This window comes from Notolepis coatsorum, assembly GCF_963971535.1.
Source record: "Notolepis coatsorum genome assembly, chromosome: 1".
In the NCBI taxonomy this organism is placed as follows: domain Eukaryota; kingdom Metazoa; phylum Chordata; class Actinopteri; order Aulopiformes; family Paralepididae; genus Notolepis; species Notolepis coatsorum.
In genome coordinates this window covers 148,148,374-148,172,277 of record NC_140165.1, presented here as the reverse complement: position 1 = coordinate 148,172,277, position 23,904 = coordinate 148,148,374, and the positions used below count along the sequence as shown (strand labels likewise).

The window sequence follows — 23,904 nt, the reverse complement described above, 5'->3', positions numbered from 1 at the left end:
ATTGACGTTGGTCGCCACGGGCTGATTTTCCAGCATCATCCTGTAGGTCCTTTAGGATCATCTGGCATTCCACTCCAGCAGCTTATGCCAACTGCGCAAGGTAGGCGTGCTACTACCAGGCTGCTCTGTGTTCTGTTCGCTGCTGCTGGACATAGCCCAATCATATCAAGGACATAAAAAAAAGACCTGAAACCCAACATCCATCGTCTCTCAACAAAACTTCCAAGCAGCATCAACAGTCCGATCTGCGTCCATCTGCTGGATACCTTCAGGAAGTTCAGACTTAGCTCTACCAGCACCAGCTCTCTGTCAGGAAGAAGATAATCCATGTTTGAAGAAGAGTAGCCACTCAATGGGAAGATGCCATGTCTTATGATTTTCCTTTATTTCTTTTACTATTATTTTTACTATTGACCATCCATCTTTTATACATCTCTTTGTCCTTAATTTGGATGGACTTGTCCTGTGCTGATGGTTATTCAGCTAATTTGGAGGTGGGCCATGGAAAGGGGGAAACCCTGGAAAACACCTACCCCCCCCCCCCCCCCCCAAAAGGCTTTCCTGTGGGGTATGCGTGTCTAGTTAGCTTTTCTTGCTTCCATTTTGGTTTCATCATCGTCATTCCTTCACAACCTCTTTCTCTCTCCGGTGTCCATCCTCGCATCATCAACACGGAATCAAAATAATTCCAGTCTTCTTCTTTTTTACATTCCGCCATCCCCATCATCAGGAGTGTTTCGGTCTTATTTAAATTCCATGCTCCTTTTGTTTATCATGTTGGATTTCCTCTTTCATTGTTATTATTATTATGTCATGGCATTCTGTTCTCACTTGGCTTCTTTCCCTCAGCCTAAGTAAGGAGGGGGAGGTGACGATGTGGAGGAGTTGTGTTCACGGCGCAGGTTTCTTTTTAGCGTGTGTGGCGGTGTGGGTGTGGTCAGGGCCAAGTGTTGATGTCGTCTCTAGGCCAGGTGGTGGTGGGCCGGACAGGGAGGTAAGGCAGGAGCTGCTTTTAGTTTGCACAGTAAGTTTTGCTCAGGCCTGCTGTCTGTAAGACCCCCCAGTGTGCGTCCTCCCTCTGCTCCACTTCTGTGCTTATGCCGCTGTGTCCTGTACCCTCACTGTCGCAGAGGCGCTGAGGGGCCTGTGTTCCCGCTTTAAAGAGTGACATCCCTTCATGCATGCTTGACCATCTGGTGTTTTTGTGAGTGTTTTTGCTCAGTTTTTTTGTTTATCTTTCCTTTTTCTTCTTTCCCTATTTCTATTTTCACTATTTAGGGTGCAAGTCCCGATGGGGCTAAACCCTATTGCAATTGGTGGTTTTACTATTAGGGTACAAGTCCCGATGGGGCTAAACCCTATTGTAATTCGTGGTTTTATTATTATTATTATTCAGCTTCCACCACATATACTTTTTATGCAATTCGGCATACTGATAGACCAGTAAAAGTTATGTGATGACACAAAGTGGAACAAACAAACCTCATAGTGGTACTATAACAAGCGTTGAAAATTGCATATTCAAATAGCGGTAGCTCATGAACCATACAGTAGATGCAGTGTTTCCCACAGGATTTTCAGAGACTATGGGGGGTGAACCTCCGACCCTCTAGGGGGGTCCGGGGGCATGCCCCCCCGTAACTATTTTTTTTGTACATTTTAAAGTTAAATGCATCAATCTGGTGCACTTTGAGAGCAAAATAAAGAGGCTAGATCTATGATGAACTTTGTGCTCAAAACACAAAATCGACTAGACTAGTGCTTCCCAATCCTCTCCTCGAAGCACCCCAGCCGTTCAATGCATTTGTTAAATTCCACCACCAGCACACCTGATTCAACTTAACTAGCCCTTTCTTAGTTGAATCAAGGTGTGCTGGTGGTGGAATTTAACAAATACATGGAACGGCTGGGGTGTCTCGAGGAGAGGTTTGGGAACCACTGGACTAGAGCATACATTTGAGCCATCAAAGAAATTAAGCAAAAGTGGTTACCTGTGTTGAACTGGTTTATTTTTTAGAAAATAAAAAAATATAGTGGATTACTATTACGACTACTACCACTGCCAATACTACTGATGCATCCCTATTGGCAAACTTTATATTTAAAAAAAATAGTACAAAAAAAGATTTTTTATAATTTTTTTATTAACTTTTTTTGGGTTCATTATACAACTGTGGCGGGCCGCCGCCACAGTCTAGGTAATTAATGGGAAACCCTGAGATGTGAAACTTGATATGAAACTTGCTACACTTATGTATTTCCTCATGATGAACAATTTTGCCTCAAGGACCCATAAAGTCGCCATATTGGATTTCCTATCATTTCAAATCTTTTGAAAAAGTTCTTTCCCTTTTTGTTCTTGCACCAATCTGAACCAAACTTGCAGCATATCATTAGGGGACATAATTATGCATTGCATGTCCAATCCAGCTGAATCAGTTGAAAAAACATGGGTGCTATAAACAAACAAAGTTTGTGGAAATTACACAAAATACATGCATGACTTTGCTTCCAATAAGGAAGTTGTTCAGTAATGTCTGTCGATTACAATGACCCCAAAACGTTTTCAGATTTGCAGAGTTAGAAAATGCCAGAGATGCAGCCATTTAAATATTCACATGGATCGCCTGTATAATCTCGTTCATTTCAAGGGTAAATTATGTTCACTTAATAACTCTGACAAAATGCCTCGATTTTAATGCAGTTTGTCATGATGGAAAACATACCACCACAAAAAACATTGGCACAAACAATCCTCATCATGAGGCACTATAACAAACATTGAAAGTTGCACATTCAAACAGCCATATATCATGAACCCTGTACAGTAGAGATGTACCGGAACACTGAAGTATTTCCTCATGAACAATTGTAACTCTACCTCATAGGTCTGCCATCTTGGATTATTAAAAACTGTTTATCCCCTGAGGCCTTTTCATTTCAGCACAGATTTGAACCAAACTTTAGGGGACATACTTATGCATTTGTTGTATAACAAAAACATTGTCGCCATTAACACTTTGATTGCCTAAGGCTAAATTCATGATATACCATCAGTTGCCAGCTCTATTTAACATGGAGAAGTTCCCCTTCTTTGCAGGGCTATAACTTTTCAAATTCTATTGCTAGATTGCCATTATTAGGGCCCATTCAAGGTCCTATATGTATTGTTCATGGTGTAGCAACGTTAAACTTTCATTCACATATTCATACTAAAATATGGTCTAAGGTATAAGTATGTTTTCATCTCTTTCTGCAGCTTTCTCCAGAACGTGATTTATAGCCCCAAATGCATTATATTGATGATGAAATACAGTTTGATAGCAATCGGCGCGATATAAAAAATTCCAACTGGACGGACTTCTGGAAGTTACTACACGTCATCTGATGTTGACCGGATGGGCGAGGGGGCGTTTATAATTCCGTGGGCAGCGTTATACCATTCATCTAATGTGGGTCATATGTTCATCAGATCAGTTAGTATCGAACACGGTAATATTACACGCTAAAACTCACCCCAGTCTCCTCGGGCCGTTGGGCGATCAGCGTGGGGTAGACAGTTTTCCATTATGGGATGTCGAAATACCCGGTCCATTTCCAGGTTGTATAATAGTATATACGTCCAAATCATGTTGTTTATCGAGTTATTGGCAACGGATCGCTATGTATTGTGTCGAGCTCGAGTCCCGGGACCTATATCGAGTGCCCGGAAGTAATATGGGTGATCACCACTTCATCCACATGACTTCCTGTTTGGCGCTTCTGTCGATCGGTTACCAGATGGCGCTCTTGAACCGCTAGAGGATTGAGAGGAGCTCAGAACTGTGTGTGAAGGCTGCAGAGGGGAAATATGATTCCGATCACAGATTTTTGAAATATTGATATTAAAGACGAGTTAGGGCGTCCTCGGCAACTTTAGCATGGCTAGGAAAGACGCCTAAACACGTTTTCGGCACTTAAAGTGTTAATAAACAAACAAAAGTTGGAAAATGGTACAAAGTACATGCATGGTCATATTAACATCAAAACCTGCTCAGATTACTTTGTTTCCAATACAGAAATTGTTCAGTATCATTATGTCAATTACGATGACATCCAAACTTTGCTGATTTACATGAATTGCCTATCCCATTCATTTTATGGCAATTTCTTCACAAGTTCTTTCCAGTTCACGAATCACAGCATCAATGTAAGGCTTGCACCCTTGTATAGGCTACCTGCAGCTATATATATATTTTATTTATCTTTTTATTCACTTTTGTTTCAAACATTTCTACTCTCTTCCTAGCTTCTCTTGAGAACTTCTGTGTTATTGCATGACTACTTTTTCAAGTGTTCTTTCATTCTCTCAACATTTGAAATAAAGTGTTGTTTTTGGCATTAATCAAAGTAGTGTTTGATTTGAGAGACATGTAGATTATCACATCGATTTCATTATTTCTTCTGTAATCATTTTCGCTGTGTGATTTTCATTAGTATCCACTCTTGAATCAGCAGGAGGTAGTATTCTGCTGTTGAGTCATACAGTACATCCAGTTAATTAAACCAAGGTTCTGAGGAGCGGCAAAAATAGCTTAAGCTCTAAAGGTTGTTTGTATAATTTATTATATTCCTCATCTAAGTATAAAATAACCACGTATGAAATAAAAAATACATCCACAGGGTTATGTTATAGGGTTCTGTATGTATTTAAGGGCAAGCAAAAGCACAAGCATCTTTTGACACTTTGAACAAATTTATTTTGTTGAGAGCAGGAAGGATATGGAGAGACCAGGGAACACGATTAACTCTTCCTTTTTTTTTTTTTTTTTTTTATCTCTCATTGTCCCCACCTCCCTTTTTTGTTTCTCCAATGATTTGGTAACTTTGCTCCAGGCGGAATGCCACCAACTCCCCAATCAGTCCAGATCGCAGGGCAGAAGCAGAACCAACAGTATGACCCGTCCAAGGGGCCTCCGGTCCAGAACGCCGCCAGCCTGCACACCCCTCCCCCTCAGCTGCCCGGCAGGCTGCCCCCCCAGGGTGGCCTCCCCATGACGGGCCTGTCCATGACTCTCTCTCATCACCAGCCTCAACTGCTGCTGGAGAGTTCGACCCACGCTGCTGGCCAGATGGCCCAGGTGAAGGTGCAGGGGGCGGGCACCGTCATGGCACCAATCAACCCCCACACTCAGCTCCAGGCCCAGCTCCAGCAGCAGATGCAGCCTGGTCTTCACCTCCACCTGCAGGCTCAGCAGCAGCAGTCTCAGACCATGCTACAGCCAGGACAAGCGGTAGGTCTACTTGAAGCTAAATTGAACTAAATTCATTCTTATTTGACTAATAGTTATAGGATTTAGTCAACTAGTCTATTAGTTGATTTTCATAGACAAATCTGTGAAATAGCATTTTCCATAATTGTCCTTCCTGCAAAATAATGCAGTCATGCAGAATTGCAGATATCTTTGCTGGTTTTAGTTTCATGTTTTGGCGACCTTTTTGTTTTTCCAACAAAAAAATATTTATGGTATTTATTACATATCTTGACTCATTCAGTGCCGCCAGCTATTAGACGAAGCCCGTTATAGCAAGCCACGCTTTAAAAAGAGTGCGTCACCTTGTTTGTAGAGCTATAACTATATTCTATATTATAGCTATGGATACAATACTATGGCCCATTTGACATCACCTATCTATCGTTCAATATGTGAAAAAGAATACATTTTTCCATCCATACGTTCCCGTGTTATACCGTGGTGAATATAAGTACGGTTTTAGAGCGGTCTGGGGTAATTCCCGAAATTCTGAGTTATAGCCTTATATGTCAATTCTACTATAAACGTTTCCATTTCTTGCCTGTACACGCTACTATTCCCAAATCAAATCTATGTCATAGGTATTATGTTTCATCATGAATGCATGAAAGGGGGGGGGGTCGTTTCTGATTATTTGATTGCCAGTAACGGCATTCGTATTGAACACTAAAAACGCATATCAGCGCAATTGGTATAAAAGCATTGCACGATCAAGCTAAAATTGACGTCAGATAGTCCTTACCTGTGATCGGGAGTATTCCAAAAATAATATTTCAATTGTTTGATCGCCATCTGGTACATCCGATATCCACGGCATAACCCACCACAACATATGGATCTAGGTTATTTGACGGGAGAACCGCTCCATTCGCCCGACAAGGAAAAGTGAGACTGGAGACATTTGGCCGTTACACAGGCCAAGATACAAGGTTACAAAGGGTGCTCGATACCGCCGTCTAGCTGGATGTGGCCGGTATTGCACTTAGGCGATCTCAGACTCATTCCCTATGGTAACACCAAGGTCCCTGGATGAATAATGAATACAAATATCGAATAAAGGAATAAACAACCAAAACCTGAGAAATCTCTGGTCTGGCCCCCAACCGCTGGCGAGTTAACCCGACCCATTAAATTAAATGGGTCAAATTTGACCCTAGAGGTAGTTCAGCACATCAGATAATCTTTAGGTATAACATTTTATTTATAAAGACCAGAAAGGGAAGGGGTGATATTTATACCAAGGTAAACAAACCCAGAAGGTGACTATCGAAAAGGGGCAGAAGTAGTTGAGGTCCAGGAGGTGTTGGGGGGCTAGCCTCTGACTTTGAGTAATTGATCTTGTAGACTGAGAACTGGCTATAGGTTTTGATAATCTAACCAATTATGGCAATAGAGACCCCAGGGTGCGTCTATGCTTTTACCAACGCGTTCGTGTTTCCAGGTTCCCGTTTTGCGCTCTGATTGGCCAGGTCATGTGACATGTGCGCCAATCGTGGGACGGCAAGTTCTGCGCTTATTTCCGGGTCGAACAGCCTGCAAACTACCTAACACCTAGTTTATCACTGGTTAAGCTTAGGCGACTCTTTCGAAGTTGGTTAAGGTTAGAGTTTGGAATCAGGGCAGGCGTTCTATCGCCATGCTCTAAGACAAACTCTAACCTTAACCAACTTCGAAAGAGCGCCTAAGCTTAACCAGTGTAGAAACTTGCGGTCCCACGATTGGGCGTACATGTCACATGACCTGGCCAATCAGAGACGCGGAAACACGAACGCGTTGGTAAAAGCAATCAGGCCCCCAGCGTTGCTTAAAAAAAAAGCAATGTCATCAGCATAAAGGGAAATGTTATGCGTTTGGGGACCCATATCAATCACTCCTTACCACCTCCACAAAGGGCTCTATGGTGAGGGGAAACAAAATATATATATATACCGGTGTATATATATATATTTTTTTTTTTCATCCCCAATTTAGTCGTTATGCCAATTCCCTTCCTGGTCGTTGCGCGCATTGCCCCACTGTCGGTCTGGGGAGGGTCTAGACCAGGGATCGGCAATTAAGTTTGGCCTCGGGATAGGCATTTTTCATTGGTTCTCCCAGCCCACGTGACTATTTATAGCATTTCCATTGGCTATAGTGACAGTCTGACATAGATAATGATTGTGGAAATACAACAAATCTACAAAACCACTTACTGAGACATGACCCAGACGTGACTTATGCAAAAGCCAATGTTCCAATAAAAAGTACATTCATGTAACTGCTTGAGTCAATTCTTAATGTAAACATTGATATTTTTAACAATGCAACATGTTACAATGCAACATGTTAGAGGGTACCTTGAACCATTAACATTTTATAGCATTGAATCTAATTTAATCGGAAATCGAATCGATTCGTGACCTTGTGAATCGGAATCTAATTGAATCAGAAATCTAATCGATTCGGGACCTTGTGAATCGAATCGATTTGGGATATCAGTGGCGATACCCAGCTCTACTAACGAGTGCCATGCGCAAAATGTAGGGGACTTCCAACCATTTGTGAGAACTGAAGCATGAGGGGAATCCACTTAATAAAATCATCTCTCGGATTAAATTTGGAAAGGACACTCTGTAAATATGGCCACTCAACTCTTTCGAAAGTCTTCTCTGCATCGAGAGAGACTATTGATTTTGATCATTTTGTGCCATTCTGAATAATATTCAGCAGTCTCCTAACAATGTTAACAGGAATTGCATCCTAAAATAAAGCCAGTCTGCTCCACTAAGATGAGGCCTGGAAGAATACATTCTAAACTTTTAGCCAGAGCTTAAGTTTCTGTCTACATCAAGCCGAGCGATTGGTCTGTATGAGGAACAATCTTTTGTCAGTCTGCCCCTTTTCAGAATCCGTTAAATCTGCCATAGTGCCTGGGAGATGGCCAGAATCAGACGAATGGGACATTTTAAGCAGGGGGTCAACAAAACGACCTCTTTTAAATCTAGTGCTTATTATAGACTAAAGCATATTTGTGAATATGGTGGGACCATAGATCTGCCTATCCTTTTCCAGAAAATTTGTTGTACAGCATGAGGATTTCTCCACTAAGTCTTTTAATGACCAGCTAGTCACCTCATCACTTCAGAAGTTTTGGCCTTACAGCTCTGGTATGTCATTTCATTCACGCAACTAGTTGATAGTTCTCCCTCTACTCCTCAGACGGTGGCCCTGGCTCGTCCTGGTGCAGACTCCAACCAGCCTGTCCAGAGAATGATGACCAACTCCCTGTCTGTGTCCTCGATGTCTTCTGCCCCTCTCTCTGTGTCGGCCCACCATGCTGCTGGCCCTCTTCGCCCACAAGGCCCCAACATGAACCCAGGCACACAGTCCAAGTTGGCCGGGACCAACGGCACCTCTATGGTCAAGATCGGGGGCTTTGGTCAGGGCTCAACTATGCAGACCTCACAGGAGGGCTCCCAGGATAAGCAGGTTGAGCAGGCCAAGCTGGTGAGTTGACCGCTCCAGATGCACAGATATTTATATGGCGTTATTTAATCAATTTAGCAGCAGCCAGGTAACATTTTGCTGGCTAAGAGTAGAAATGCATAAACTAGGAATGTTGCAAGTACAGGGGAAGAGGTTGTTTGAAAATCAGCTTCTTGTAATGTATGGAAATATTGACATTTTAATTGATGATGCTGATAATAATAAATACCAACAAAGACGCACAGTCAGTGTTGCAAATTGCCTAGATGGGTTATTGTCAACAGGACATAGTGCATTTGCAAATAGTTTGATTCTACTTCCTCTCATCTGGTGCTTTACAAGCAAACACAGATTATTTTGTCATAAGAAACACAAGATACATACAAATAATAGTGATGCACGATATATCGGCCGCCGATATAATATCGGCCGATATGGCCGTTTTTTTACACATCGGTATCGGTCCGATATCAAGATAGGGCCGATATTAAAAAAAAAAAAAAAAGTTAGTTTATCCTTTTTTTCTTCTTTTTACATGTTTTGGCCTTAAATTGTTTCAAAATATCAGTCATTTCTGAAAATAAGTTACAAAAGTAAAAAAAATTATGCGTTTTGGAAAATAGCTCTTTATTTGATTATCATAAAAAAGTGTTTTCTATACAGAGATATCGACATCGGTAAATATCGGTATCGGCCAGAACAGCAATATTAATATCGGTTATCGGTATCGGCCACAATTTTCACATCGGTGCATCACTAAAAAATAACATAAAATATTTGAATGAATTCCCTCAGGAGAGTTTCTGTTCATGTTCTGTTCCCTCTGTCATCATCCCTCTGGAGTAGGGATGCCCCCCGAAACCTGGTTCTAAACGGGAACCGGTACTAAATTAGAAAAAAACTGAGTATTGATAAGCTCCGACATTATCGGTTCTGCTATCGGTAGTCTAGGAGCGGATTAACTACGGAGCTAACAGAGTGTACCATCCATCTGCGATGCAACGGTGGCAGCAACACTGGAAACTCCATGGACTTAATTAAATACTTCATGGAAACGGAGTAACAATTGTTATGTCGAGTTCATACACACTACACGTATGAGCTCGACATAACGTTAATGTTACTCCGTTTCCATGAAGTGTTTAATTAGCAGCAATCTGTTGTTGAAAATTTTACGTTAAGTTAGGTATCCTTCGCTCCGTGCATTGCACCGGAAATGCGAGGTCAGGAAGCCGTCATGAAATCGTTGTAGTCATATTGTAGTCTTAACAAAAATATTTTAACAAAATAAAAAGCAGCAGCACTATTGCATAACTGAGTCATGTTTGCTATGTATTTCTTTCTTTAGGGGAGTAGGTCATTTGTTTCACAGTTTTAGCATGATGTTTTATAGATGGCTAGGTTAAACACAGGTTTTTGTTTTTAAGAGGGTGGATTTGATTTGAAGTTTATTTCAAATATGCAACACAACAAACAAACATCAAGTACAGATACGGCCTTAAGCCGTTCAAATAATAAATCTATAAATATTTTTGAAATAATAATAATCTAAAAGAACCGATAAGAGTATCGATAAAGTACAGAACCGTTAAGCAGTATCGATAAGAGTAGTAGTATCGATAAAATCCTAACGATACCCAGTGGGCGGCTACGTGGCGTAGTGGGCAAGGCGCTCGCCACGAATGACGGAGACGCTGGGCTTGCCTGTTCGAGCCCAGCGCTCCACATTGCTTTCAGTTTAGCTGGTCGTATTAGGGGGTGGGAAACTGATGGGTGGGGATCGGGCGTTGTGGACAGCGACTCCTACAGGTCGGTTGGTGCGCCTGCGCAGTAGAATCAGGAAGTGTCGGGGGCAGCGTGAGCCTCCCACGCGTTACTCCTCGCCACTGAGAGATTGAGCTGCGCAGGTGAAAAGATGCGACTGCTGTTACCTCAAGTACCGGAGGGGACTTGTGCTATGTATGACTTAGTCCACATTGCAGCCGGCTTGTGGGAGGCAAGAAACAGCGTTCGTGACAGGTGAGGGTTGAATTGGATGATACGAAATTGGGATGGGAGAAAATATAGAAAATGGGAGAAAAAGTGGATCAAAAAAATAATCCTAACGATACCCATCCCTACTCAGGAGAGGTTCTGTTCATGTTCTCCCTCTGTCATCATCCCTCAGGAGAGCCAGGTTCACCAGCGCATCTCTGAGCTGAGGAAGGAGGGCCAGTGGTCAGCCAGCAGGCTTCCCAAGCTCATGGAGGCCTCACGACCCAAGTCCCACTGGGACTACCTGCTGGAAGAGATGCAATGGGTGGCTGCTGACTTTGCTCAGGAGAGGAGGTGGAAAGAAGCCGCTGCCAAGAAGGTATGGGGCTGTAGACTCATGCATTGTGGGTGGGGGTACAGCAAGTTAGGGGTGGGAATCACCCGGGACCTCACAATTCTTTCTTCCATATTATTTCTTCCACCCCCTACAGCAAATACATTGTATTGGTGTCTTGCGAAAAGCCCAACTTCCTGATGTATTTTTTTGATCCCAGCTGGTTCGAACCTGTGCCCGTTACCATGCGGAGCAGAAGAAAAGCCAGGAGAGGTCCAAGAAAGAGGAGGAAATGCATCTTCGTCACATCGCCAGCACAATCGCCCGGGAGGTGGAGTTCTTCTGGTCCAACATTGAGCAGGCATGTTCTTTTGTGCTGAAAGACAAAGACATCTCATCCATAATAAACGCCATATGCCTGTTGTAATGGATTGTATTGTTTCTTTCAGGTTGTGGAAATTAAACTCCAGTTTGAAATCTATGAGAAAAGACTAAAAGTGCTGAGCATACAGAAAGAATCGGGCAAGGGTAAGTCCCATGGAACAACCTATTTCCATTTATTTTTAGGAGCTACAATAACGAATAATTAAAGGAAACGCAAGCATAAAGTCCCTTTATAAGGCAGTGGGCCACCTTGAGCCATCAGCACTTAGAAAAATGCTCTACAAATAAAAAGTAGTAGTATTCAGTACATTAATCAACATTTTATTGTGCTACAGGACCTGCTCAGTCGACAGGAGAAAAAGCTGACGGAGAGGTAGGTGCTGTACTGTTATTCTTATTTAGCACAGTGACAAATTACATGTTAAATGTTTTATACATTTTGCCACCCTTATTTTACAGGAGCCAACCATCTCGTCTAGGAAAAGAAAACACAGTTGTTCTCTGGCTGATGAAGAAGGTATGTGTCAGAATTAATTAAGAGTTCTTGCATGGCCCTGGAAGCCTAGAAATATAAACACTTTTAGAATTCCACTCATAGAAAATGCATGAATAATGAACATTTTATTGAAAGCTAGATGGTACTGAAACATAGCGCATCACCATGTCTTAGCTTTTTGAGGTGTTGTGGATACTTTTGAGGTCCTTTTTTTTAACCAATAATATCCAGGGAAACAACTATTTTCCTTAAACAAAATGTAAAAACTGGTAATAAATACATTTATAAATAAGTAATGTTTCATGAGAGCCTGTAGTGAACCAGTTTTCCACACCCCTGTATGACTGTGTCCATCTGATCGTGTAGATGAGGAGCGCACTATAGAGGAGCAGGAGGCCATGGAAGTGGAAGCAGACCAGCGTGCAGAGCTGGCAGACCTGGTTAAAGATGGTACTGCACTCTGTCAATGATCTGCGCTACCATTATTATTCTATTGTCCCCTTCTGTCTGTATTCATATTATTCTATCGTCCCTCTCTGTCTGTATTCTTATTATTCTATCATCCCTCTGTATATTCTTATTCTATCACCCCCTTCTGTCTGTATTCTTATTATTCTTTCATCCCCTTCTGTCTGTATTCTTATTGTTCTATCGTCCCCCTTTGTCTGTATTTTTATTATTTTTTCACCCGTTCTGTCTGTATTCTTATTATTCTATCATCCCTCTCTGTCTGTGTTCTTGGTTGACTGTGTTGACAGTTTCAACTTGACAACATAAACATTCTAAATGGACCCATATTTATTTCCACTGCAGTCTTTGTTAATATCAATATCTGATAAACTTGGATCCAAGCTGTTCCTGAAACAGTCTATTGCTGACTCTCCTCCCCTTAGCTGAGATCCCTCTGGATGCTTTGGTGAAGATGTATGCAGGAGCTTATGCTGACAGCTTTGAGTGGCCGCAGCCCAGTCCGCAGACTGATGAAGAGGAGGGCTGGGAAGAGACTGAAGGTATCCATGGAATTCATTGTCATTATCACGTTCTCATTCCTTTCGTACCCCGTCTGTCCTATTGATGGTACATGTCCCGTTTGTGTGTCTTCAGAACTGTTTATTAGCCCGGTGTCTCTATTTAACACAAGTTTCTCTGTGTTCTTCAGAGGTGGAACGCCCCCCTGAGGCGGTGGCCATTGACTCCCTGCTGAGTGTGGATCACTACCGCGGGGCAGACAAGGCGAGCTCCACCGGCTCTGATGGCAAACCCATTAGGGACATAGCTGAAGTGGCAGCCGCCACAGAGGTCATCCTGCCTAAAGGCAGTGCCAGAACCACCTCTTCTGTGAGTCATCTCCTTGCACAAACAAACAAACAAACAAACAGCTGTTGAGGTGAAAAGGTGTATACAACAAGTATATTTCAAGGGGAAACCAAAGCGTGACATATGAAGATGCTTGTCATATGAATGGACCTGATGAGCCACATGTTGTCAGTCTTGATGGATATCATGTCTGTGTTCTTTATCTTAGAACCGCAGCCCAGCTCCTTTTCTTCTGCATGGCTCACTGAGAGAGTACCAGCAAATTGGTGTGGACTGGCTATCTAATCTGCACAAGAAACACCTCAATGGCATCCTGGCTGATGAGACCGGCCTGGGCAAGACTGTGCAGACTGTTGCATATCTTGCCCACTTAGCTGGCCAAGAGGGTATGTCTCATATTTCATAAATGAAGCATTTTTTACTGTGAATGACATAGTTTCTTAAGAATGGATGTGTGGAGAATACATTATTGTTTTTTGCACTCAGGGATCTGGGGACCCCACCTTATAGTGGTGAGGACGTGCAAGTTGCTGACCTGGGAGATGGAGTTCAAGCGCTGGTGTCCTGGACTCAAGATCCTCCTGTATCTCGGCAACAGACGGGAGCGCAGGTCTAAGAGAAGGGTACTTTTTACTGTCTTTCCTCCCCCCAATACATTTCTGTAAGATACAATGAAACTTACAAAAACATACACTTATACATGTGCCAACTAATTTATTAAATGTGCTGTAAGTGGTGTTTATTTGTTAAAATAACTGGTCTACATGTTAACCTCTTAACACATTGAGTGCCCCCTTCCTTGCCGCCCATTAAACCCATGTAAACGTAGTTGTAGTTTGTAGAGCTAAACCTATATTTTATAGTATAGCTATGGGTATAGTACATTTCCGTTTTATACCGTTTTGAATATGATCATAGTCCGGCCGCTTCTTATAATATTTTATTTTCAGCTTTTATAGTTTCACAAACACACATCAAGACAAATCACAAACAAAGAAAATAAAAAATAAATAAAAAGAACACAAACAGTATGTTGCCAGACACTGTCACATCAATGAACAAACATACACCATGTCATATGCTATACACTAAGGACGCAAGGGGCTGATTCTCTGACATATATACACATACATATATATATACATATATATATACACACATACATAGTAGTGTTGTCAAAAATATCGAAAAATCGACATATCGATTCTGAATACCCAAAACTGTTTCAATACTAATTTCCCGAAATATCGACACCTAATCATTTATAAAAAAAGATAAAATAAAAAAAAAGGAAGTTGCATTGTTCACTTCAATACCCACAATAGTACAGCAGTCCACACACACACATGTGCATTCAGTTAAGTCGGAACATGACTGCAATACAAACAGTTCAGCCCGTCAGGCACATGCAACACAGACCAGTGTTTACATCTGTCTGCCTGAGAAAACACCATGCTCTGCAACAAAAAACGATTGAAGTGAGATGAACAGTTATTTCCAAATGTATGATCTAAAGATAAACAAAGGGTTTCAAAAGTGCCATATCTATCCTCTCCTACAGTACCAGAGAGAAGCTGAGGAGAACCAACCAGCAACAGAAGCAAAACCTATCAAAAAAAATTATAATTTAAGATTGAACCTTTTTCCCTGTGGTATCGAAAAAGGTATCGCATCGAAGCTCGAAATTCCACTATCCTGACAACACCAATACATAGTACAGAAAATACACAGGAGGACATTGAGAAGCACTTATGTTCTAGCTAAGCATTCCAAAAAGGGACCCCATATAATTTCAAATTTGTTCAAGGTCTCAGACCTACTGTGACGAATGCTTTCCAGCTGCAGAGAGGAGACCATCTCAGTGAGCCATCTTTTAAAATTTGGAGACGACGTGTCTTTCCATTCCTTCAGGATAATTCTTTTGGCCACAGCCATACCAAACATCAGGGCCTCCTGCTCATTGTAAGGTAATTCTGCAGTGTTAGCTGAACAGCCGAGTAAAGCTAGAAGGCAGTCTGGGGCAATCTCTCTTTTGTACGCCTTGGTATACCAGTCAAAAATGTCTACCCAGTACTTAAATAGCTTGGGACAAAACCAAAACATATGTGAAAGATTACCCTCTGCGGACATGCAACGATCACAGATAGGCGATACAGAGGGATAGATTCTATGCAGTTTGGTTTTAGAGTAATGTAGTCTGTGAATGACCTTAAACTGTATAAGTTGGACTCTGGCATTAATAGAACATTTATGTATCCTGCTAAGTCCCTCCTCCCACATCTCATCAGAGATTTCCATACTAAGCTCTGTGGACCATACATCTTTAATGTGGTCGGAGGAAGCCATAGATTGGACAGAGAAATATGAAACAAAATCAGAGATCAGGTGTTTTGAAACTGGTGATCGGCTCATGAGATTATAAAACTGGTAATCAGCAGGACATGTCTCAATGTCTGGGATATTACTGCGGACATAATTTCTAACCTGCAGGTTACGAAAGAAGTGTGAGCTTGTAAGATTAAATTTAGACTTAAGTTCGTTAAATGAGGCAAAGTGACGATCAACATATAGATCTTTAATAGTGGCCAGTCCCTTTCCCTTCCATAATGAAAAAACAATATCAGATTGACCAGGGGGAAAATTATGGTTATCACATATTGGAGCATATGCCGAGGTTGAAGGTACTTTGAAAACCTTTTTGATTTGACTCAATATTCTCAGTGAGTTCCGAAGGATAAAATTGTTGAGAGCCATCTTATTAATCGTATCAAACTTAGAAAATAACATTGCAGGAAGAGAGCTTTTTAGGTTCACATGCGCCTCCATGTCTAGCCACCTGGGGGCGTCTATGGCTACTGTAGCATCACCTATGAAGTAATCTTGCCAGAAGGTCATGGCCCTTGCATTAGCAGCCCAGTAGTAGTGCTGGAATACCAGCAGGGCCAGCCCCCCCATATGCTTTGGCTTCTGCAAGTGTGCTTTTGAAATACGATGTGCTTTATAGCCCCAGACAAATGGCAGAAGTATAGTGTCTATCTGTTTAAAGAAAGAGGCAGTCAAAAAAATAGGCACGCTCTGAAAAAGGTAAAGGAACCTGGGGAGAACCACCATTTTTATGACATTCACACGCCCCACCAAAGACACTGGCAAAATTCTCCACCTCTCCATATTTTTCTTCAATTTTGAGACCATTTCACCAAAGTTCAGTTTAAATAGGAGTTTGGGATCCTTTGGTATAACTACTCCCAGATAGGTGAAGTGGTCATATTCTATTTTAAAGGGTAAGCTGTCAGTAAAGGAAGAGTCTAGGCTCCCTGAGATGGGCATGAACACACTTTTCTCCCAGTTAATGGAGTAACCAGAGAAAGTACCAAACTGCCTGATTAAATCTAGGAGTCATGGGACGGAGGAGGCAGGATCAGCAAGATACAGGACCACATCATCCGCATATAGCGAAATACGGCTCTCATACTTTCCCAACTTTATTCCTGTGATGTTGGGATGACTCCTGATACTGATAGCCAGGGGTTCGAGGGCTAAATTGAACAGTAAGGGACTAATACAACATCCTTGTCGGGTGCCGCGATGGAGTGGGAAGGAGTCAGATCTATCAGAATTGGTAAGAATGGAAGCTCTGGGATGAGCATACAACATTCCAATAAGAGAACGAAACCTGTCACCGAAACCAAAGCGCTGGAGGACACTGAACATATATTTCCATTCGATCTGGTCGAATGCCTTTTCAGCGTCAAGTGATATGATCGCCGGCTTAGTGTCCTTTCTTTGGTTAGAGTACAATATGTTTAGTAATTTCCGAATATTAGAAAAAGCAAGCCTGCCAGGAATGAATCCCGTTTGGTCGGAGTGGACGAGAGATCCGACATGCTGAGCCAACCTAGTGGCCAACACCTTGGCAACTGTCTTTTGGTCAAAATTTAACAAACTTATAGGCCGGAACCCTGCTGGATCAGTCCCATCCCTACCTTTCTTGAGTAAAAGGCACACATTTGCTTCGTAAAGGGTGTCGGGGAAGACATTATTAGTGATAGAATGTTGAATCATTCTAAGAAGTAGAGGGGCCAAAATGTCACTGTAAGCTTTATAAAACTCCGCCCCATACCCATCCGGGCCAGCGGCCTTCCCGCTAGGGAAAGACTTTATTGCACTTGTTATTTCCTGCAGGCTGAAATCAGCATCTAGCTCATCCCTTGCCTTATCACTAAGCACTGGCATATCAATATTGTCCAGGAAGCTCTCAACCTCAGAGTCTGGGGCATGGCATCTAGAGGTATAAAGGCCAGTATAAAATTCTTTAAAACGGTCATTTATGTCTTTAGGGTTAGTCAGCAAGCTGCCCGATATAGATTTGATATTATGAATTGCCTGGCTGGCCTGTACACCCCTCAGCTGCCTAGCCAACAGTCTGTCTGGTTTATCACTTAGTTCAAAGTGCTTCTGTCTGAGTTTAAGGAGGAGGGTACTCACCTGCTTGCCCAGAATAGAATTGTATTCATACTTCAATTTTAAAATGTTATTTAAGTCCATTTGGGATTGTGATAGTCTGTAAACCTGCTCCAGCGAGGGGAGCCGTGCCTCAATCTCAGCCAGGCGCTTACGTCTTTCTCTCTTTCCAAAGGCTTCATAAGATATAATGTGCCCTCTCAATACCACCTTAAGAGACTCCCATAGTGTAGCGTCGGAGACATCACCGGTATCATTAGTCTCCATAAACTCAATGAGTCGAGATCTCATTTGATCCCGAAATGCTTTCTCCGAGAGCAAAGAGGGGTTGAAGCGCCAACTGTATCGCGTCTGTGGCAGTGCCAGCTTTACCAACATAGTGATTGGCGCATGATCTGAAATAAGGATGCTATGATATTTAGTTTGCAGCACACTAGATATAAATTTAGCATCGACAAGAAAATAATCTATTCTTGTATACGATTTGTGGACGTGGGAAAAGAAAGAATAATCCCTGTCTGTAGGGTGCTGCAATCTCCATATGTCAACTATGTTCATAGTCCGGCCGCTTCTGAGCAATTCCAGGGAAAAGACACAAACAGCGTTTTTGTGTAATTCAATAAACACGTTGTCATTTTTCGCCTCATTATCGGATCTTCCTGAAATCAACGATAGATCATCATTATTATCCTTCGTCGTGCACGCATGCAATGTGATTTAGACCCAACGGCAAACAGCCATACACATAAAACACAGATAGCTTCAATAGCTGTAGAAATAAATATCAGATCAATGCAAGCTTTCATATATGGTGTCCTTACCTGGTCTCTGAAGTAATGCAAAAGAAATAATCCTATAATCTCATCGCCATTCCAGTTATCCACAGCGATCCTGTCTCCAACGTTGTTGGGCATTGCACTTCAACGGGCGGGCGGGGTCAGTAGTCCAAACCATCCCTACAAGCGTGTGTTTTGCCGGAGTGTTTAGGACCTGCCCCCACGCCGCAGCTCGGTAGGGAAAATAAACTAATGTAAATGTAAACTAACCCGTTTCTAACGGGGTGCAATAATGCCGGAAGGCGTTAGAGGGCGGTATAAGACCCTCTGCCAGCTTAGACACACTCAGAACAGTATGCACAAGGTGCCCAGCTGAATTATTAATGGCAATAGCTAATAAAAGAAATACCGTGACAGAAACGTAGATCTACGTTTCCGGCACTCAACGATCGGGCGACAGAACCGTAGATCTACGTTTTTGGCAAACAATGTGTTAACGGGCACCCAGAAAAGTGCCAATCTTTTCTACTTCAACTTGAGGACTGCATACTTTTATTTAGCAAAACTTAGCTTTATACTTATAGCACATGCATGAGCCTGGTCTCTTTTTTGAAAGATAACATTCATTCTGAAGTTAAAGGAAAATCACTTTTAGTGCTAATGAAATAGAGTAACAGAGGCCTGAACTTGAGTTGAACTTGTGTACTCACATTTTTCTGTAGTGGTATTAATAGGTATAAAATAGTGGTATAATAGGTATAAGCTGGAAAACACAGCGGATCCATAGCCTGAAGTCTTATGTAGTACAGGTCCAAGACCAGAAATGGGTCTTTGAGAGAGATCCGGGTAAACCGTGCAGGGAAAAAAAAGCTCTCCAAAATCTATTTCCTCATCCACGGCCGTTCATTCTGAAGTGTGATTCACTTCTAGTTTTCGCTTGTCAACTTTCACCTAGATGGCTAGATCCCATCAGCGGATGATTGGCAGTTCTTGAGCGTCGGGAGTCCAGGGTGGTCATCTGATGCACGCGCGTAAAAAGACGCTTGCCTGACATATCGTCATGTAACTCAAAAACCGAGGCACGGATTTGGTCGAGTGAGGCGTGTTCGAATGGCAACAAATAGATCTTTCGAACGGTAATTTATATGTTCGGCGAAAAAGGCAGCCCGAGCCGCTAGACGCTCGCAAAGTGCCGTGGGAACGCCCGCGGGCACGTCGGGAGGTTAAATAAGAACGCCCGCGGGCACGTCGGGAGGTTAAATAAGAACGCCCACGGGCACGTCGGGAGGTTAAATAAGAACGCCCACGGGCACGTCGGGAGGTTAAATAAGAACGCCCACGGGCACGTCGGGAGGTTAAATAAGAACGCCCACGGGCACGTCGGGAGGTTAAATAAGAACGCCCACGGGCACGTCGGGAGGTTAAATAAGAACGCCCACGGGCACGTCGGGAGGTTAAATAAGAACGCCCACGGGCACGTCGGGAGGGGAACGCCCACGGGCACGTCGGGAGGGGAACGCCCACGGGCACGTCGGGAGGGGAACGCCCACGGGCACGTCGGGAGGGGAACGCCCACGGGCACGTCGGGAGGGGAACGCCCACGGGCACGTCGGGAGGGGAACGCCCACGGGCACGTCGGGAGGGGAACGCCCACGGGCACGTCGGGAGGGGAACGCCCACGGGCACGTCGGGAGGGGAACGCCCACGGGCACGTCGGGAGGGGAACGCCCACGGGCACGTCGGGAGGGGAACGCCCACGGGCACGTCGGGAGGTTAAATAATGTAGCTCTACATTTCGACAGCCATCACTGATATAGTGTGTTTGGTCAGTAACATGGGTCTCTCAGTCCCTCCGCTCTGCAGTAAACAGAAAATGCACTTTATCCTATCGGAGAGAATTCCACACTGACAAACGGTCTGACAAAAATAAGAAATAAAAACTATTTTTAAGCAAATTTGTTTGCAAATTTGTGCTTTAAACAGGTAAAATCGTCTGCCAGTGCAGTACGCTAATTTGGCTTGGCAAGATTTTTTGAAATAAGTGAAAAATATCGACGGTCCTCTCCTGATTGGATAAAGTGGAAGGATACCAGAAAAAATTGTCTGTTTACTGCAGAGGTAAGGGACTGGGAGACCCATGTTACTGACCAAACACTATATTAGTGATGGCTGTCAGAATGTATAGCTATTTAACACTTATTTGGACAAAAAAATACCCCTTACCCTCAAAAATAGCAATGTCTTGTCTGATGAAGAGCAGCGTGCTAAAAAAGAAATTTCGTGGTGTTAACTCAATCAGCGCCAGACCCAAGGAAAGTCGGGTTAACTCGCCCAACCGCTCAGTGCCAGACCCGAGTATAGTCGGGTTTTCATCATTATTTTTTTTATTCGATATTTGTATTCATTTCTCTCACACGGACCTCGGGGTTACCATAGGGAACCACTCTGAGATCGCTAGAGTGCAATAACGGCCGCCTCCTGGTAGGTGGCAGTATCGCCCACCCTTCAAAACCTTTCTTTCACACCCGGTGTTATGTTTAAATCACTCCGGGCGCAGTTTTTTTGGTCGGGCGAGTCTAGCGGTTCACTCGATGACATTGTAACGCTTCCAATGCCCCCGATGCATGTGTTGTGGTGGATTATGGACACCACGATGGACACCAATACTGGAAATCGCGATCAGACAATTTGAATATTATTTTTGGGGTACCTCCTAGTGAAGGTAAGGACTATATGACATCAATCCTGCTTTGATCCAACCATGATTTCACATCAATTGCAACGACCATGTGTAACGTACTCCAGAACATATGCCGCTGGGAATGATCAAAGCATAAAAAATTACCCCCCCCCCCCCCCCCCCCTTCATGCATTCATGATGAAACATAATACCTATTATCTACATTTGATTTGGAAATAGTAGCATGTCCAGGCGAGGAACGCCAACGCTTTTAGTAAAATTCACGTATTGCTCCATAGCGCCGTTTTCTGGAATTAGCCAGGATCACTCTGAAACTATACCGTACTTTTCGCACTATAAGCCGCACCTGACTATAAGCCGCAGCAGCTAAATTGAATGATGTGTACATATATAAGCCGCACTGGACTATAAGCCGCATGTGTTTTAATGTTTAATTACCATATGTAAGGAGTGGAGACTGCGGCTTAATTTGACTCAACACGGGAAACCTCACCCGGCCCGGACACGGAAAGGATTGACAGATTGATTGCTCTTTCTCGATTCTGTGGGTGGTGGTGCATGGCCGTTCTTATATTGAGCTTTAAGTTCCCACCTTTACAGAGAATGACTCCCATTGGGACACAATACTGTCGGACAAATAACAAGAATTAACTCATTTGTATTAAGTTTAGCAAATAAGGAAACAGATAATTAACATTTCACTGCAGTAAAAAAAGCAATATTTTGATTTTCGGGTTTCGTCCACATATAAGCCGCACCGTTATATAAGCCGCAGGGTCGAAAAATGGGGGAAAAAGCCGCGGCTTATAGTCCGAAAAGTACGGTACTTACGGTATATTCACCACGGTATAACACGCGAACATATACATGAAAAATGTATTCTTTTTCACATATTGAACGATGGATAGTTGATGTCAAATGAGCCATAGTATTGTATCCATAGCTATAATATAGAATATAGATATAGCCCTGCAAACACCGCCACGCATTCCTATCTCTTAGCGCGGAACAAAGATGGGCTAGGCCCGCAACGCTGAATGAGTTAATAAATGTCTTGTATTCTTTTTTTTTTGTTTTTTTGTTTTTTTTTTTATAATATACATGTACCGGTAACAAGACACAATACTATAATAATAACAAATAAGACATGACGAATTAAATTATACATGACAATGGGATCACAAGACAGGAACAATAGGAAAATAAATTATTAATATATATATATATACATATCTATAGAGTGAAACATCCAAGCCCCCAACCCCGACAGCCACGGCCCCCAGCCCATGAGAACCCCCAATCCAGCATCCCAGGGAACCAGAACATCAAGCCTCAATGACTCTCTGACTCCCCTAGACCAAGGACCCGGGGCCCCCACCAGCCCAAAGACATGACCATCAAAAATAAAATTATAAAAAACAAGGGCCCCAAACACTCCACTCCAAATACACAAGCATATATAGAGATTCAAATTAAATTATAATAATACAATTATAATGCAAATTGTCATTGACCTTTCTTCCCCCAAGACTCTGCTTCCTGCGTTGGATTCAGTGACACCTTAACCTTGAATCCACATGTTTTCACCTGATCACCGTGTAACTGGCGATGTGTTACTGTGTTTTCTCCAGTGGTGGGGGGAGCCCAACAGCTTCCATGTGTGTGTGACCTCCTACAAGCTGCTGCTGAAGGACCACAGTCACTTCCTGAAGAGGAGGTGGAGGCACCTGGTCCTGGACGAGGTGCAGCACATCAAGAACATGTCTGAGAAACACTGGGAAACCATCTTCTCCCTCAAGAGGTGAGGTGCCTGGGACATAGCTCTGTTTTAGTCAGTGCACTACTTAATCAGTGTCGTTGTTAGTGGACAGTAGGGCTGCAACGATTAGTCGGCATAATCGACGATGTCGATTATAAAAAAACGTCGACGAGGAATTGTTGCGTCGATTAGTCGATAAAAAATTATTATTATTATTATTTCTTTTTTGCACTACCTATCTTTGTGAAAGTGGCTTCTCAGCTCTGGTCCAGCTGAAGACTTCTTAGCTTAACATAACAGACCGACAGTAAGTTTGGGGGAACTAATGGGATAACTGGGGATGTTGTTTGGTCCTGACAAGAGTCTCAAAGTCTGGGGTGATGGTAGACAAAGCAACTCTGAGGTCATGCTCAATGTCCAATCTGTTCCTCTGCTCTGTCTTCAGCTGGACCAGAGCTGAGAAGCCACTTTCACAAAGATAGGTAGTGCAAAAAAATATATAATAATATATAATTATATATATTAATATATTAATAATTATATATTAATATATATTTTTTTGATTAGTCGACTAATCGGAAAAAATTATCGACAGATTAGTCTACTACCAAAATTGTCATTAGTTGCAGCCCTAGTGGACATTTTTGGCAGCTGCTGGATGGAGCTCAAGTCCAGTAGTAGATACAAGTCTGCACACTGATCAGCTACCACTTTTGCATTCTTTCATTAAAGGAGCAATAGGCAGCAGTTGATTTTGGGCAGAATTTTGAAATAAAACTGAATTGACCCAATCGCCTTTTCAATGCCTCCAAAGCCATTCCCCGCTAGGTAGTTAGCAGGCAGCTATCGTGTTAGCAGCAGGCCTTTGTGTATGCACGCAACTGTATGCATAACAAATGTGTCGTGTGTATCACTAGCATACCATGACCCCATTTTATTTAGG

The 23,904-nt window shown here is 42.7% G+C and overlaps 1 protein-coding gene across 7 annotated transcripts in view; it reads left to right on the top strand.

The window, feature by feature from the left end:
• ep400 (E1A binding protein p400) overlaps positions 1 to 23,904 on the top strand; it is a 92,859-nt gene that overhangs the window by 3,335 nt on the left and 65,620 nt on the right. For all 7 annotated transcript variants that reach the window (XM_084331062.1, XM_084331061.1, XM_084331060.1 and 4 more), the window contains exons 5-17: positions 4,876 to 5,273; positions 8,493 to 8,780; positions 10,927 to 11,112; positions 11,288 to 11,428; positions 11,517 to 11,595; positions 11,787 to 11,824; positions 11,911 to 11,968; positions 12,314 to 12,397; positions 12,841 to 12,957; positions 13,107 to 13,285; positions 13,473 to 13,650; positions 13,751 to 13,887; positions 22,834 to 23,003. In XM_084331062.1, coding sequence (XP_084187188.1) covers positions 4,876 to 5,273; positions 8,493 to 8,780; positions 10,927 to 11,112; positions 11,288 to 11,428; positions 11,517 to 11,595; positions 11,787 to 11,824; positions 11,911 to 11,968; positions 12,314 to 12,397; positions 12,841 to 12,957; positions 13,107 to 13,285; positions 13,473 to 13,650; positions 13,751 to 13,887; positions 22,834 to 23,003 — 2,053 coding nt within the window. The remainder of the gene's footprint in view (positions 1 to 4,875; positions 5,274 to 8,492; positions 8,781 to 10,926; positions 11,113 to 11,287; positions 11,429 to 11,516; positions 11,596 to 11,786; positions 11,825 to 11,910; positions 11,969 to 12,313; positions 12,398 to 12,840; positions 12,958 to 13,106; positions 13,286 to 13,472; positions 13,651 to 13,750; positions 13,888 to 22,833; positions 23,004 to 23,904) is intronic.